This window comes from Oncorhynchus keta, chromosome 16, assembly GCF_023373465.1.
Source record: "Oncorhynchus keta strain PuntledgeMale-10-30-2019 chromosome 16, Oket_V2, whole genome shotgun sequence".
NCBI classification, from domain to species: Eukaryota; Metazoa; Chordata; class Actinopteri; order Salmoniformes; family Salmonidae; genus Oncorhynchus; species Oncorhynchus keta.
This window is the reverse complement of record NC_068436.1, coordinates 1,143,547-1,161,776: the sequence shown is the minus strand read 5'-3', so window position 1 is coordinate 1,161,776 and position 18,230 is coordinate 1,143,547. Positions and strand designations below refer to the sequence as shown.

The following is an 18,230-nucleotide window of genomic DNA, read 5'->3' as shown; positions in this document are numbered from 1 at the left end:
GTTGCTATTTAACTTTGAGACTTCTTTTTGGCAACACTTAATCAAACACATCTAGGATTTAGTTCTTAAATGGAAATGCCAGCAATCCAAATCCGCTCAGCCGAGTGATATGTTTGTATGGAGGAGTGGAAAAAAACTCCCTTTGTATAAATCATAGCTTGGAAAACCGCCTTGGATGTGAATGCTGTTTCCAGTGTGATATTGCATACCATTCCATTTAGAGTGGTGGCAGTGCTGAAGAAATTGCTGACGCAAGCCACTGCGCCTCCTATTAGGAATAAAGAATGCATTGATCACACAGTAGCTGAATTGCAAACTCAATTTCTTGTGAAACATGTGGCTAAACCAGATGCACAAGTTATTTGGTTTCTTTAGCTAATTTAATTGAAACATCAAATATTAACTTGACTGCTTGAGATAGTACAGGCAGTTTTCTCTCATCAGAATTGACAATGATGGTGGTGTGTGTGTGTGTTATGTGCGTGTTTGCATGTACATGCATGCATGCTCATGTACGTTGATGCATGCGCATGTGTGCATGTGTCTGTTTGCGTGTTCAAATCGTATCACATTGCTTTGCTGCTTTGTGTTTAGAGCTGCAAGGAGGTATTGTTGACATTGATAATGAATACTTAATACTGTATACGTGATCAATTTCTTAGTGGAAGGTCCCTGTCTTCTTATTTATCATGCTCTCTTGTCTCTTGTCTTGTTCTAAATGTTGCATTTGTCACATCCAGGACCCTGTCTGTGTCTGTAACATACTAGAAATGGAGCCAGAAACAGAGGACCAGGAGAGCACTGTCATGGACTCTTGGTCAGTCTCTGAGTACGGCCACTCCTCTGACGACCTTTACATCTCAGAGTCCCGGGATGGATCCTACTATGAAGAAAGGAAGAGTGATACAGAGGTCCCCATAGATCCGCAGCACACCCACATTAGACAGGCCGAGTCCCCCCATTCTGTGGAGTCCCCTGAACCATATACCAAGAAAGCCATGGTGGAACATCAGAGACCACCATCGAACTACAGCCCGGAAGAACGTAGCCTGGTCAGGGGACTGAGCCCCAGCAGAAGCCAGGAGATAGACACCTTATCACAGGGGCCATGTAGCGTCTACCCTGGGGAATCCTTGAGCTCCGATGCCGAATCCTACCCAAGCACCCCTTCACCGATTCCCCCAAAGTCCCCACAAGCCCCCACCCCGAACCCCAACTTGTGTCAAATGTCAAGGCAACGGTCATCCTCCTCTTCCTCCGTTGGCCGGAGTGAGATGACCCTAACTCTGACCCATGGGCAACCCAGGGGGGACGGCAGGAGGCTGGGCTCTGGGACCGGGGCCAGGGGGAATGGGAGTGTTGAGTCTCTGGAGGAAGGAGGGCACAGCGAAGCACCTCCTGCTCATCTATCCTTTGGAATTTCAGCGCAGGGTGCTGAGCAGGCAGAGCAGTGGAACTCTGCGTCTGAGAGAGATCTCCCCAGTCCCAGCAGACACAGGGTGAGGCGCGCACGTAAGTAGCCACCCTCCTCCTCCCCCCACCCCCTCATTCATTTATTGTAGATCGTGTACCAATGTAAGTCTGTGCAACTCAAAACTATGTGGTAACTTTCTCTGTGTCGCATTCGGCTTATAATGAAATAAAACAATGTTAGAAATGTTATTTTAATGCAATAATTTGAAAAGAAAAGGCATGTCAAAATGTAACTGGCTTGTTGTCACTTAAATCATGTTCTTTGTCATGTCAATGAACTGCTGTTATTGCTGCTACAAAGTACAGTGACGTTTATAAAGCAAAATAGATAATGATGCAATGTTTGAATTTGGACTAAAGGGCATGACTGCTGGGGTGTGTGTTTTATTTGAACTGGGCATATAGGCTGACTCTCCTGTGCATGTAATAGTCTGAGTGGATCAGAATAAAATACGACCATGCCTCTGATGAGGCTGGCAGATGTTCATTTGACGGACACCAACATGTGTCATCCTGGCTTGACACCCGATCCCTTTCAAACCGTTAGCTTTGACTGTGTAATGGAAAGTTAGCTCCTCAATTTTCTTGCCTCATAGACCCCCCTAAGTTAGCTCTGAAATGGCACTAGTGTTTTTATTGCATCTTGCAATGTGGACCTAAAAATAAAAGGACACCGTTGCAGAGTCGGCAGGTGCAGGTGGTACTGAAAGCACATTAAAAGGAGCAGTCCAACGTTGCTGAATGTTTAGCCTCTTTGGATTTGCTGTCTGCTTGCTCTATGCACATGGCAAAAAAAAAAACGCTGTTGCAAACAATATATTTATTAAGTAGTCGATTTCGTTTTTTTTTTTTTTTCATTAAATGTGACGTTTTCAATGGGGCCACAGATGTTTTTGATAAATATTATTTAAATTAACACGAAGTGTCATTATGTGTTTATACATTGTTATTCTTTTTTTTAAAGTCTCAACTATATCAAATGCAATTAATAATTTGCGTTCATTCAGTCTACAACACTGGCAGATGTGATTTTTATTTTTTGTTTATACCTTCCGGAAACCTGCATCACCCACTGTGATACGGAATCGCTATCACCTTTAATTTTTATTTTATTTTTATGACACACTCAAGAACCTCCAGACGCTAACCAGCTAACTAGCTACAAGCTATTTAGTCATTGTTAGTTTTTTTTTTTTAAACCTGGATAACACTCGCCAGCCCAGCTTCCCTGCCCATCCACCGCTGCCCCCTGGACACTGATCTCTTGGCTACATAGCTGACGCACGCTGGACTGTCCATTAATCACGGTACTCCATTCTGCTTGTTTGTTTTATCTGTCGACCCAGTTGCCTAGTCAACGCCATTTTACCTGCTGTTTGTTGTGCTAGCTGATTAGCCTCGCCTACTGTTTTTAGCTAGCTTTCCCAATTCAACACCTGTGATTACTGTATACCTCGCTGTATGTCTCTCCCAAATGTCAATATGCCTTGTATACTGTTGTTCAGGTTAGTTATCATTGTTTTAGTTCACAATGGAGCCCCTAGATCCACTCTGCATACCCCTGTTACCTCCTTTGTCCCACCCCCCACACATGCGGTGACCTCACCCATTACAACCAGCATGTCCAGAGATACAACCTCTCTCATCATCACCCAGTGCCTGGGCTTACCTCCGCTGTACCCGCACCCCACCATACCCCTGTCTGCGCATTATGCCCTGAATATATTCTACCATGCCCAGAAACCTGCTCCTCTTATCCTCTGCCCCCAACGCTCTAGGCGACCAGTTTTGATAGCCTTTAGCCGCACCCTCATACTACTCCTTCTCTGTTCCGCGGGTGATGTGGAGGTAAACCCAGGCCCTGCATGTCCCCAGGTACCCTCATTTGTTGACTTCTGTGATCGAAAAGTCTTGGTTTTATGCATGTCAACATCAGAAGCCTCCTCCCTAAGTTTGTTTTACTCACTGCTTTAGCACACTCTGCTAACCCTGATGTCCTTGCCGTGTCTGAATCCTGGCTCAGGAAGGCCACCAAAATTCAGAGATTTCCATACCCAACTACAACATCTTCCGTCAAGATAGAACTGCCAAAGGGGGCGGAGTCGCAGTCTACTGCAGAGATAGCCTGCAAAGTAATGTCATACTTTCCAGGTCCATACCCAAACAGTTTGAACTACTAATTTTGAAAATTACTCTCTCCAGAAACAAGTCTCTCACTGTTGCCGCCTGCTACCGACCCCGTCAGCTCCCAGCTGTGCCCTGGACACCATTTGTGAATTGATCGCCCCCATCTAGCTTCAGAGTTTGTCCTGTTAGGTGACCTAAACTGGGATATGCTTAACACCCCGGCAGTCCTACAATCTAAGCTAGATGCCCTCAATCTCACGCAAATCATCAAGGAACCCACCAGGTACAACCCTAACTCTGTAAACAAGGGCACCCTCATAGACGTCATCCTGACCAACTGGCCCTCCAAATATACCTCCGCTGTCTTCAACCAGGATCTCAGCGATCACTGCCTCATCGCCTGTATCCGCCACGGAGCCGCAGTCAAACGACCACCCCTCATCACTGTCAAACGCTCCCTAAAACACTTCTGTGAGCAGGCCTTTCTAATCGACCTGGCCCGTGTATCCTGGAAGGACATTGACCTCATCCCGTCAGTTGAGGATGCCTGGTCATTCTTTAAAAGTAACTTCCTCACCATTTTGGATAAGCATGCTCCGTTCAAAAAATGCAGAACCAAGAACAGATACAGCCCTTGGTTCACCCCAGACCTGACTGCCCTCGACCAGCACAAAAACATCCTGTGGCGGACTGCAATAGCATCGAATAGCCCCGTGATATGCAACTGTTCAGGGAAGTCAGGAACCAATACACGCAGTCAGTCAGGAAAGCTAAGGCCAGCTTCTTCAGGCAAAAGTTTGCATCCTGTAGCTCCAACTCCAAAAAGTTCTGGGACACTGTGAAGTCCATGGAGAACAAGAGCACCTCCTCTCAGCTGCCCACTGCACTGAGGCTAGGAAACACGGTCTCCACCGATAAATCCATGATTATCGAAAACTTCAATAAGCACTTCTCAACGGCTGGCCATGCCTTCCGCCTGGCTACTCCAACCTCGGCCAACAGCTCCGCCCCCCGTAGTTCCTCACCCAAGCCTCTCCAGGTTCTCCTTTACCCAAATCCAGATAGCAGATGTTCTGAAAGAGCTGCAAAACCTGGACCCGTACAAATCAGCTGGGCTTGACAATCTGGACCCGCTATTTCTGAAACTATCTGCCGCCATTGTCGCAACCCCTATCACCAGCCTGTTCAACCTCTCTTTCATATCGTCTGAGATCCCCAAGGATTGAAAGCTGCCGCAGTCATCCCCCTCTTCAAAGGAGGAGACACCCTGGACCCAAACTGCTATAGACCTATATCCATCCTGCCCTGCCTATCTAAGGTCTTCGAAAGCCAAGTCAACAAACAGGTCACTGACCATCTCGAATCCCACCGTACCTTCTCCGCTGTGCAATCTGGTTTCCGAGCCGGTCACGGGTGCACCTCAGCCACACTCAAGGTACTAAATGATATCATAACCGCCATCGATAAAAGACAGTACTGTGCAGCCGTCTTCATCGACCTCGCCAAGGCTTTCGACTCTGTCAATCACCAAATTCTTATCGGCAGACTCAACAGCCTCGGTTTTTCGGATGACTGCCTTGCCTGGTTCACCAATTACTTTGCAGACAGAGTTCAGTGTGTCAAATCAGAGGGCATGCTGTCCGGTCCTCTGGCAGTCTCTATGGGGGTGCCACAGGGTTCAATTCTCGGGCCGACTCTTTTCTCTGTATATATCAATGATGTTGCTCTTGCTGCGGGCGATTCCCTGATCCACCTCTACGCAGACGACACCATTCTATATACTTTCGGCCCGTCATTGGACACTGTGCTATCAAACCTCCAAACGAGCTTCAATGCCATACAGCACTCCTTCCGTGGCCTCCAACTGCTCTTAAACGCGAGTAAAACCAAATGCATGCTTTTCAACCGATCGCTGCCTGCACCTGCATGCCCGACTAGCATCACCACCCTGGATGGTTCCAACCTTGAATATGTGGACATCTATAAGTACCTAGGTGTCTGGCTAGACTGCAAACTCTCCTTCCAGACTCACATCAAACATCTCCAATCAAAAATCAAATCCAGAGTCGGCTTTCTATTCCGCAACAAAGCCTCCTTCACTCACGCTGCCAAGCTTACCCTAGTAAAACTGACTATCCTACCGATCCTCGACTTCGGCGATGTCATCTACAAAATGGCTTCCAACACTCTACTCAGCAAACTGGATGCAGTCTATCACAGTGCCATCCGTTTTGTCACTAAAGCACCTTATACCACCCACCACTGCGACTTGTATGCTCTAGTCGGCTGGCCCTCACTACATATTCGTCGCCAGACCCACTGGCTCCAGGTCATTTACAAGTCCATGCTAGGTAAAGCTCCGCCTTATCTCAGTTCACTGGTCACGATGGCAACACCCATCCGTAACACGCGCTCCAGCAGGTGTATCTCACTGATCATCCCTAAAGCCAACACCTCATTTGGCCGCCTTTCGTTCCAGTACTCTGCTGCCTGTGACTGGAACGAATTGCAAAAATCGCTGAAGTTGGAGACTTTTATCTCCCTCACCAACTTCAAACATCAGCTATCCGAGCAGCTAACCGATCGCTGCAGCTGTACATAGTCTATAGGTAAATAGCTCACCCTTATTCACCTGCCTCATTCCCATACTGTTTTTATACTGTTTTTATTTATTTACTTTTCTGCTCTTTTGCACACCAATATCACCAATATCTCTACCTGTACATGCCCATCTGATCATTTATCACTCCAGTGTTAATCTGCAAAATTGTATTATTCGCCTACCTCCTCATGCCTTTTGCACACATTGTATATAGATTGCCCATTTTTTTCTACTGTGTTATTGACTAGTTAATTGTTTACTCCATGTGTAACTCTGTGTTGTCTGTTCACACTGCTATGCTTTATCTTGGCCAGGTCGCAGTTGCAAATGAGAACTTGTTCTCAACTAGCCTACCTGGTTAAATAAAGGTGAAATAAAAAAAAAAAAAAAAATAAAAATAACAGAAAAACATGGATAGATCAGGTTGACCGAACATAAACTGGTGCTTCAAGACATTTCGCAAATAACTTATTTGAAGTTTTTAAGTGAGAAGTTGAGTATTTTAAAATGTCATTTTAGATGGTTTTCTTTAAACCTCAGCTAAATTTAGCCACCACTAGCTAAAAACAATGGGAGTGATGGTGGCATGGTGGTGCCTGTTAAAAAAAGCTGGATCACCTTCAAGTAACTTTAAACAAAGTAACTTAGTTGATTTAAGTTGATTTGGCCATGAACATTTAAAAAGGCACTGCATTACTTCCATAGATTTGTTGCTTCTGTATAGTATAATACTGAAACATCCCTTTTAAGATTTAAAGTGTTAATTTGACAACAATGTAGGAGTATAGTAGTTAACGTATTATTTTAATGTAAAGATTTGTAGATGTAATATTGACAGGTTGTGTCTGTTGTCTAATGTTACATATCCTAGTATGCAAATTGGATGTATTTATCAGCAAAAATACATATATTATCATCCTCTAGTGAGCACTATAAAAACTTTATAGCTCTAGGATAAAATCAAATAAATTCAAAATGTCAACTGACTAAAATCTAACTTAAAAAGTATCATATTTCTATTATTTGTATTCGTTTGCTACTTATAATATAACTATTTAAAAGTATTACTCGACTGCACAGGGTCTTTATATAAGCTACAGGTAATTGGCTAGGTAACTATAATGGGTTTAGCTAAAACTGTGCAGTCAGTTTATATGACATCCATCACGTCAATAGATGACAGTAGACCTTAGGGTGGAAGCTTCAAGTAAAGGGAAGTGTTTGCTATAATACAATATGATAGGAAAGACATTTGTCAGGAGTCGTCGTGACAAGATAATAAATAGAAGGTCTGGAATTACATTTCAAATCTCTAGCTCTCTATTTGTTCCTTTATTTTGGAGATGTCTAAATGTTATGAAGAGAAAGGTTACTCTAAAATATTGGCCATTAATGTTTGAATGATTTGTAATACATTATGAAATAATAGAGCTTGTTGTTTCCAAAATTGTCTGCCTCCAAGGCTTCTATTTATAATGTAGAAAACTAAGGTACTGTACGTGATAAATTCCTTTCCTCATGAATCATGTCATGATATTAGCACTGTACATTCATAAACACTAACTGTTTTGCAGAAGGGCAAAGGATTAGATGTGAACCATACTAATTAAATTATATTCCAGACTAAGAAAGGCTAGATTTACCATAGGTGCTAGGATCAATAAGTCACAAGCAACTAAGTTGAACAATGTCAAAAGATTAACTACTTGACATTGTATAGTATTAATCAGATATTTCTATTCAATATCCATTATATTCTACAGCTATCACCATGCACAATGCATTCGGAATGTATTCAGACCCCTTCACTTTGTTAACTTACAGCCTTATTCTAAAATGTATTTAATTGATGTTTTCCTCGTCAATCTTCACACAATACCCCATAAGTTTTGCAAATGTATAACAAAAAAAAAAAAAAAAACGTATTTACATAAGTATTCAGACCGTTTGCTGTTTCCATTGATCATCCTTGAGATGTTTCTACAACTTGATTGGAGTCCACATGTGGTAAATCAAATTGATTGGACATCATTTGGAAAGGCACACACCTGTCTATGTAAGGTCCCACATTTGACAGTGCATGTCAGAGCAAAAACCAAGCCATGAGTTCGAAGGAACTGTCTGTAGAGCTCCGAGACAGGATTGTGTTGGAGGATTGGATCGGGGGAAGGGTATCAAAAAATGTCTGCAGCATTGAAGGTCCCCAAGAAAACAGTGACCTCCATCATTCTTAAGTGGAAGAAGTTTGTAACCACCAGGACTCTTCCTAGAGCTGCCCGCCCAGCCTAACTGAGAAGGGCCTTGGTCAGGCAGGTGCCTAAGAACCCAATTGTCACTCTGACAGAGCTCCTCTGTGGAGATGGGAGAACCTTCCTGAATGTCCACCATCTCTGCAGTACATCACCACTTTCAAAAGCAAGGCACATGATAGCCTGCTTGAAGTTTGGCACCTAAAGGACTCTCAGGCCATGAGAAACAAGATTCAAGATTGAACTCTTGGCCAAGCGTCACATCTGGAGAAAACCAGGCACCGCTCATCACCTGGCCAATACCATCCCTACGGTGAAGAATGGTGGTGGCAGCATCATGCTGTGGGGATGTTTTTCAGTGGCAGGGACTGGGAGACTGGTGAGGATTGAGGGAAAGATGAGCAGAGTAAAGTACAGAGAGATCCTTGATGAAAACTCCAGGGTGCTCAAGGCCTCAGGCTGGGGCGAAGGTTCACCTTCCAACAGGACCTTAAGCACACAACCAAAACAACGCAGGAGTGGCTTCGGGGCAAGTTTCTGAATGTTCTTGTGTGGCCCAGCCATAACACGGACTTGAATCCAACATCTCTGGAGAGACCTGATAAAAGATGTGCCAAGATGTGACGTTTCCGCCGCCCGCCTGAAAGAGCTTGAGAGAATCTGCATAGAAGAAATTGAGAAACTCTCCAAATACAGGCCAAGCTTGTAGTATCATAGCCAAGAAGACTTGAGGCTGCCAAAGATGCTTCAACAAAGTGTTGCGTAAAGGGTCTGAATACTTATGTAAATGTTATATTTCAGGGTTTTTTTTTATACATTTGCGAAAAAATCTAAAAACCTGTTTTTGCTTTGTCATTATGGGGTACTGTGTGTAAATTGATGAGGAGATAAAAAATGATGTATTGCTTTTTAGAATAAGGCTGTTACGTAACAAAATGTGGAAAAAGTGAAGGGCTCTGAATACTTTCCGAATGCACTTTAACTTAAATGGCAATTGAGAAAGCTACACCCTAAAATGAATCGGTTGATGACATTCTCAAGACACAGATCATTTGAAATGGGTAGACAGTTCTCTTGTAATGTACTGTATGTGGGCTACTTTTATGTGATACCTCCTCACATTACATATGCATCATTCTGAGGTAGCAAACAATTATAATTTATGGAATTACATTCTCTTTTTATCTCTGTCCTCTCTCCTCATCTCTCCCTCACAGGGCCCAGGCAGAGTGAGAGCCAGTCAGACAGGCAGGTGAAGGAAGCCAAGTCTAAATGTAAACGCATTGCTTTGCTGTTGACCAACGCACCAAATTCCAGAAACAGAGGGGTGTTAATGTTCAAGAAGCGTCGGCAAAGGGTTAAGAAGTATACACTTGTCAGCTACGGGACAGGTCAGCACCAGTTTGACGACCAAAGCGGCAAAGACGAAGAAAGTGAATACGGCAAAACGGTCAGGTTTGCTTTGGCCACGAATGATTATTTAGAACTTGATGAAGACTACACAGTGAATGTACGAGACCGAGACGTCAATTTAAACTGGGAGAACCTTGGAATAGCCAACATATTTCACCACCTGGAAGAGATGGAGCAACTGCCAGAGACAAAAGGCAAGGGCGTGGCAATGTTTGTGCAGCGCCGCCAGAGGATGGATGAGATTGCCCTAGAGCACGAGGAAATGAGGCGCAAAGGCTTACCCGTCAAAGGTATCGTAGAGCTTGAAGACACAGAAATGTACAAGTCTTACAAAACAGATGAAACTTATGTGCAATCCAATCAAATTCAATACAGTGAAAGGCATGCTGATCAGATCTACATGGATGGTCATGGCAATCAACATCTGCAGTACAAAGAAAACCAACAGGAGATGCAACAATATGCTCACATGATGAACAGTATGCCCAACCTCCTAGCTAGTGCCATACCAAAGCCTCTTGTGCCCAACAGAACAGCTAAGCCCTTCTTGGGATCCCAAAACAGAGTGCCTGTCCCATTTTCTCCTCTTAGTGGTGTCACTAGCCCAGTGAAGCATCATGAACTCAAATTCAAGGTATCAGTCCCTATACACACAGTGCCACAGGTCTGGTCCCCAACTGGGGACTTCATAGCTTCGCGTGACGAACGCATATCTGTACCAGCGATAAAGACGGGCATCCTACCAGACTCAAAAAGAAGAGGTGCTAATAGAGCGGCCTCTGATCAACCCTCCAACGCCTATATTCAAAACAGAGGGGAAAGAAGATCATATATTGAGTCAGGCGAAGAGGAAGACTACTTTAGTCTTGGTGCTGAGGCATGCAACTTTATGCAACCCCGAACAGTCAAGCACAAGAATCCCCCACCTGTTGCCCCAAAGCCTAGCATTAACCCAGTCTGTCCACCATGGTTGAAGGAGAGTCCCTCGAATGTCCTACTTCACCTGGCAAGGAGTCCAATCCCGGCATCTTTCCCAAATCCAGTGGGGTCTTCTCCTCAGCAATACTTCAAACAACAAGACTGGCTTTCGCCTCAGCAAACGGCGAACCCCCGGGAACCACCCCAAACTCAGTCACGACCACAGCCACCCATGAACACTGGGGCACCAGCCAACTCAACATCACCCTCTCAACTTCATCCAACCATGAATAGCTGGAGTCCACAGCCACCGTGGTCCCCAGTGAGTATTCAGGCCCCGAACCCAACTCACACGGCACCTCGCCAACCCACAGTCTCAAAGAATAAGTCCCCAAATCCTTCGGTGGCATCTTGCCCACCCCAACGAGGGAGCTCTTACAGCCACGCAGCCATGGCACCACCTACTTCTTCAATGGGTCACATTTCTGAGGGCCATGTTAGTCCAGCCATAAATGGTCCAACTCTGAGGGGAAGAGGTGCCGAACTCTTTGCCAAGAGGCAGACCCGTATGGAGAAGTTTGTGGTGGATGCCGAAACAGTTCAGGCCAACAAAGCAAAGTGTCCTTCCCCCACCGCCTCCCTTCCAGGTGCTTGGAGATACTCTTCCAACATCCGAGCCCCACCTCCTTTGTCATACAATCCCCTTCATGCTCCTTTCTACCCCCCTGCAGCAGCTAAACAGCCCTATTCAACAAGTCCAAAAATCAAACCAAAGACCACTGTGAAAACCAAACCACAACCCTCCAAGCACCTGGATGCCCTAGATGTCATGAAACATCAGCCCTATCAGCTGGACTCATCACTCTTTAGATATAACGTAGGCACTGAGGCTGAAGGCCTTAGGCCTAGCCTCAAAACGGCCCCCAACCCAACCTTGAGCCCTAAACCTGCCCCTGTTGTCAGCCCTAGACCTGCCTTTACCATTTCTCCTTACTCTTACCCTGGCCATGACCTTCCCCCAGCAAAACAACAAAGCAAGCCCATAGCTCCTGCTAAGTCTACTAGATCGGTGAGTGTCCTATACCCTTTTGACTGTCAACCTACACAGTCAAGTGAACCACTCCCAGTTAGCAAGCAATTGGATTGGAAGCATAATGCTTCACCTGCTGTGCATGATAGCGCCAACAAAGCTCCCCAAGCTCCAAGCACCCACTGCCCTATACCCACAAGCACTCCCTGTCAGCTATCTCTCAGTGTCAACTCAGCATCTTTGTCTTCTATACCCTTTGATGCTGATGTCCTCTCTAGAGGTGCCATTCAAATGGCTCCTCGGCCTACATTTTCTGCCAAAAAACAAGCGGTAGCAACCAAACAGTGGAGGCATGTCGTTCTCCAACACTAGTTCCAACCCACTGCCCCATTTTGATGTTGCAGAAAATGCAGAGATTATACACTATTTCTTACCTTTTCTAAAGAACCATTTATTTTAGAAAATAAATATAATTAGACGTGTCCTGCCAAGTATTTTTTTTAAATGGACTTGTTTTTGGTAATATCTTTGCATTGTTGCAGTGTCAAAATGTCACCCTATATCTTCTTACTTTCTGCTGTACATAGTATGCAAACCTAGCACAAAACATTTTAAATGACAACTTAGAACAACAAAACTAAACAATGAATTCAATCTTTAAAGAATGTGCAATATGCATGACAGGTCAACAAGGGAAAACAATGCTTTACCAAAATGTTGAAAGAAATAGCAGAACATTTACATTTATATGAAATTAACATAAGAAAACAAATGTCTCACTGAAGTCATTTTCCAGACCAACTATTTGGCTTATACCAGTGATTTTATACAGACAGAATATTTCAATAGATATCACTTCATATGGTTGTTATCATTAATTGGCCACCCCTCCTCGATCTACCTCCTTTGCTTGAGTTAACGCCCCCACTTCAACTTGATAATGCTGTCTGTTTGCCTTGTAGCTTGTAAAACAATGAAATTAGAGGCTATTGTAGCTGTACGTGAGTGTTTCTCAGCTGATTGAAAAACAATTGAGAATGAAAGACTATTGTAGGTGTTGTTAATGAAGATGTGAATGAAGCTAATGTTAGCTTCTGCTAATACCAATGAAGGTAATGTGTGCCAATGAAGCTAGTTAGCTAATTTTGCTAGCTATTGATACACAGTTTAGCAAGTCAATCCGTTAGGAAGCTGTTATATTGTTTACTGCAGCGCTAGGTCATTCATGAGGATACAGATACTAGCAGGGGAAAGTGATATACACATTAGGCATAAGAGGCAGAATTCAACAAATTAAGTCCCCTCCTTGGCTGAAGCTTTGGTCCCACTAGGGATACATCGTGTTGAGTAATTTCAGGAAAATGAGATCAGTTGTGTGTGCAGCTGAAAAGAGGAAACATTTCTCGTTTGTCTATGGTGCCTTGCCTCGCCTTTTTTTTGTTGCAAATTCATTTATATTCAGGGTAGCCTGTATTCACCAGTGGTCTCATGACCACATGCAACATTACCATTATTGGAACAGTAATGTTCATACCCATAGGAAATGTAAAACTGTGTAGGTAGGTTGGATGCTAGTCAAAATCATGTTTGCAATGTATGCAATATGATAGCAATGAGAGTGCATAGCATAAAAACAGGGGGGTTTGTCCATACTTTTATGATGACGATGATTGGAAGAGATATAATAATAGAAGAAGAATCATAGGCACTATATTTGGATGCAGACCTCTTAAAATTCCTTCAGTCTCATTCCAAACTATATTTAATAGTGTGATACAGCTCAACGCTTTTGCTAATTGTGTTTTTAAAGTCCCCTCTACATCTTTGTGTTGTTGACCATGTGGAATTTTTGTATTTTATTGTCAATTATGGCCAGTTACTTAGTTGTTTTTATCAACATCTTCATTTTAACACTACATCAAACATGATTTATTTTCAGGTTAAACGCAATTGATATATATATATATATATATATATATATTACAAACAATCCTTCTTTAATTTCCAACCAGATTGCTGACTTTACCTTTCCTGTCCTTTGTTACATTTATTTTTCCTCTTTTATGTGTTCCACTGTATATTGCACTTCTTGTACTCGGCACAATCTTGCTATTAAATATCTCCCTTTAACTTTCCCTGTGTATGTTTTCATATTTCATTACTTCTGCATGGACTCTTGCAACGTTTTCTTTTATGAATGCATCACACTTTACTTATTGTACCACACTCTTTATTCGTCTACTTCTACTTTACAGCAAATGAAACTATATATGAGTCCTTTACACCTGTATAAGATGCTTTGGTAAGTTTAAGTTTTCAATAAACCACAAGGCAATGTGTTACGTCCTCTAAACAGGTCTTTGTTGAAACCCAATGTTTGCATGGAGACCTGCTATGAGCAAAGGGCTCATCTGTTTCCAAATATAGCTCAGACTCACCATCTTTAAAACCTGCTATCCCTTTCGAAATGTTAGCTCTGCTAAGCAGAGACCCGATAGGATCAACCCATGTCAAAGGTAAGTGCTGAAAACTAACTCTCTTCCCATCCATTGGTCTTAATTGGCCATGGGATAAACGACCCCATTACGTCACCCAGATATGTTTGGAACATAAACACTGAACAAAATGTGCAGTAATGTTGCATCATTAGGTTTGAGGGCCGTTTACTACTGTGATTATTCATAGGTGTTAATCTCCAGGCAACAATGACACTGCATGAGAGAGTGATATGACTTCTAATGTTGTGAAAAAAATAGCAATGATTATGGGGAAATGTAATGGACGGTGATGAACACACAGTTGAGTAGAATTGGCCTGTGTCCATTTTGAAGAGTTTGAAAGGGGATAGCCTGCCCTTTCACGGGAGGCAATATGCTCCCTGACACTGTGTGTGTTTCTGTGTGTGTTTCTGTGTGTGTTTCTGTGTGTGTTTCTGTGTGTGTTTCTGTGTGTGTTTCTGTGTGTGTTTTATTGGACCTCAAAATGAATCACCTATAACTCCAGTGCAACAGGATGAGAATCTTCTCTCCTTCTCGGCTCAATCCAGGCCAAACCAGGTTGTGGAGAACTACTGTTCTTCTGTGTATTCTACCCCAAATTCTTTGTTGGGAACAGAGGGTTACAGTGTCATGAACACATTTATTTAATGCCTCATAAATACATGTGCATTACAGTACATTTGGTATTTTATATTTTGACCCTGAGCCCCAGTGTGTACAGTATGCTTAATATTACCAGAATCACATCAATCCAGTACAATGTCCTTTTCTTCCAGGGACTTGGCAGAAGCTACTCTCTGTCCCTACCCAGGCGGATGTGCTCCATGTCCTACATGCCCTCGCAGTCATCTATGTCCCCTGTGACCACCCCTGTGTTCCATCCATCTCTCGGGAGGCAGACCTCCTGGCAGGATAAAGCTGCCCTCAAGCCCCCCAGCCCTTGGGAGGCTGCTTCCCGGAGCCCTCTGGGCCTGGTGGACGATGCCTTCCGATTCCAGAACTTCCCTCAGTCCATCGCCACTAACGTCAACTCCGCCGCCAACCGACGATCTCTTCCAGAACCTCCGGACGAATGGAAACGCAAGGTGTCATTGGACGCCCCCAGTGTCAGTGGTGGTTACTATCGTGCTCCACCCCCAGCCATGCATACTAGGTCTATAAGCATGACCTCTGCCCCTGTCTATGGGCCTCCCTTCAGACAGGCCCAGCCTCTGTGGTCAGCGGTGAGTGCTAGCGCTGGACATATGGGTCGAGGCCCGGGCCACCCGAGTCAGTCCCTCTACGCTACCTTGCCACGCACAGCTATGAGAAGGTAATCTCCTCAGCTAGAATTCAAACATATAAACAGTGCACTTGTAAGAACAAACATAGGAAATATAATTGGATGTACAGATGTAAACAATAGGGCCAATATATTATAATTAACAATTTGATCAAGGTAGTGTTTATTTTTAAAGACAAATGTTTGGAATCAATGAGGAAATACTGACCCAGATAGTGATAACGGTCTACAGCAGCATGATAAGGTGAATTACACGTTTGAAGATGGATTCTGCAGGGAAACGGCGCCACCGTTTGCCCCACCACCATTGTTATTGTTTTTGTTTTGAGGTGAGGAGCGTTTCACAGTGTTGAAAAAACATTTGTAGTATTAAATCTGCTGTTCTATCATGCGTGCAATGATGTCAGAGGGAGGGGAAAACAGTGTTAGTTGTTTTTAGTAACTTTGTTTCACCATTATGGAGTCCAGCTTTAAAGGTTTTCATTTCTGGGGGAAAGAAAGTACTGATGTTAATGGTCTTTGGTTTAAAATGGAGTTTGTTTTTCTATATGCGTGTGCATGTACAGTATTTTGGTTTGAGCATGGATTGTTTGTGCATTTTGTCCTGTGGCCACAGGGGGCAAAGAAGTGGTTTCTCGTTCTCCACTATAATTCTGATCAGTGAAGTGCATTCACACACATCTGTAGTATGTACTGCATCTTCCATTGAATGAATGATAGGCCTATTATTTATTTGCATGTGCATAAAAGTAAGAGGTTTGCAAGGTGATGAGTGAGACAGTGACAGATGGAAGGGAAAAGAAAGTTAGATGTGTTGAACCTATAACTTGTTTTATTTTCCACATAATATGAAAACGAAATAGAAACATGGATTGAGTATTGTTATGTGATGTAAGCGGTAACATCTAAAATATCAATACAGTAGAGCGGATTTCAAATGTACTGCTAGGGTTCCTTGATGGTTTGTGTAATATGTGCGATAGCATGTGTAGCAGGTTAGATAGTAAGTACCAAGTGCACATACGGATGAAAACAACCAATATTCAAGTTCACTTTCTGTTACTATGAAAATGAAGGACATTTACAAATGTCTTACATTTCTTAAAATAGCAAATCAAATGTCATATTTCATTGCTGAAATATAGAACATTAACAATGTTTTTGTTCATACCACTGTCAGTTTGCAAAACATAGGCACACACTATATTCTAGACCACGTCATTGAATACAGGTTGACGTTTCTGCGATTGGTTCGGCACTTCCGTGAAAGGCATACGAAATGTGCCACACTTTTGAATGTGTTGAAGATATTGTCACTTTTAACACTTGATCGTGTTGTTCATTTGTTGCAGCACTGAAGATAAATATTGTACTCTTCCAATAAAAGGTTGTTGAGTACACCGTGCCTCTGATGTTTTACTTCATGTATGTAAGATATGTAGGATTTGTCAAATGTTTTTTACACTTTGGAAATAGTTGGTTTACCTATTCAGAATGTGTGGTATGCTGAATTCGTTGAGAAACAAACAATTGCTGAATACCAATAAAACACGTAGTAATATATGAGGTACATGTATATAAATGGAGTGGAATGTGGAGTTAGGTAAGTAGAGAAAGTACTTTTCTAAAGTTTACACTCCACTGCAGCCAGTGTTTGTTTTGATAACATGTCAGGTTATTGCTCCGACATCCGTCACAAAGCATCTCCACAAGTCCACCCAGGGACTAGTAACCAAAGAGATGGTTACATAATCACAGACTGAGCTATTGGGAGACGACTGGTGGGAGACTTTACACAGGAAGTTGAAAAGAGAAAGTTAAAATGTTAAGTATGAGAAAAAAACTAAAAATGAATCTCACTCATCTCATTGCCAAACATTTTTGTCGTTGTGAAGAGAACCACATGACACACGTGAAGAGAGCCACATGACACCCCAACCAAAAAAATATAAACACAACATGCAACAATTTCAAAGATTTTTCAGTCACCGCTCATGTAAGGAAATGTGTCAATTTAAATAAATTCATTAGGCCCTAATCTATGGATTTTACATAACTGGGCAGGGGCGCAGCCATGGGTGGGCCTGGGAGGGCATATGCCCAGCCAATCAGAATGAGTTTTGCCCTACAAAAAGCCTTTCTTACAACCAGAAATACTCCTCAGCACCCCCCGTCCCCCACTGACAATCCCGCAGGTGAAGAAGCCGGACCTGGAGGTCCTCGGCAGGCGTGGTTACTCGGTCTGCGGTTGTACGACTGGTTGGACGTGCTGCCAAATTCCCGAAAACGACGTTGTAGGCTGCTTATGGTAGAGAAGTGAACATTCAATTCTCTGGCAAAAGCTCTGGTGGACATTCCTGCAATCAGCATGCCAATTGCACAATCCCTCAACTTGAGACGTCTGTGGCATGTGTACAAGGTGCATGTGTAATGATCATGCTGTTTAATCAGCTTTTTGATATGCCACACCCGTGAAGTGGTTGGATTATCTTGACAAAGGATAAAATGCTCACTAACGGGGATATAAACAAATTAGTGCACAACATTTCTGATTTTTGTACATATGGAACATTTCTGGAATCTTTTATTTCAGCTCATGAAACATGGGACCAACACTTTACATGTTGCGTTTATATTT

General features: G+C 43.1%; 1 protein-coding gene across 1 annotated transcript; it reads left to right on the top strand.

The window, feature by feature from the left end:
- The first annotated feature begins 770 nt into the window (after nt 1-770).
- On the top strand, nt 771-16,990 carry LOC118395511 (synaptopodin-2-like). The gene is made up of 3 exons (XM_035789339.1): nt 771-1,512; nt 9,669-11,851; nt 15,087-16,990. Exons 1-3 carry the CDS (start codon nt 771-773, stop codon nt 15,624-15,626), a joined length of 3,465 nt encoding a protein of 1,154 aa, XP_035645232.1. The 3' UTR covers nt 15,627-16,990.
- Nucleotides 16,991-18,230: the final 1,240 nt, after the last annotated feature.

What these genes read in the sequence shown, in the direction of transcription:
- LOC118395511 (XM_035789339.1), top strand. Translation starts at nt 771, where the DNA reads ATGGAGCCAGAAACAGAGGACCAGGAGAGCACTGTCATGGACTCTTGG. An exon ending in ACACAGGGTGAGGCGCGCAC is followed by an intron (nt 1,513 to 9,668) that starts GTAAGTAGCCAC and finishes TCTCCCTCACAG; the next exon opens with GGCCCAGGCAGAGTGAGAGC. An exon ending in CTGCTAAGTCTACTAGATCG is followed by an intron (nt 11,852 to 15,086) that starts GTGAGTGTCCTA and finishes CTTTTCTTCCAG; the next exon opens with GGACTTGGCAGAAGCTACTC.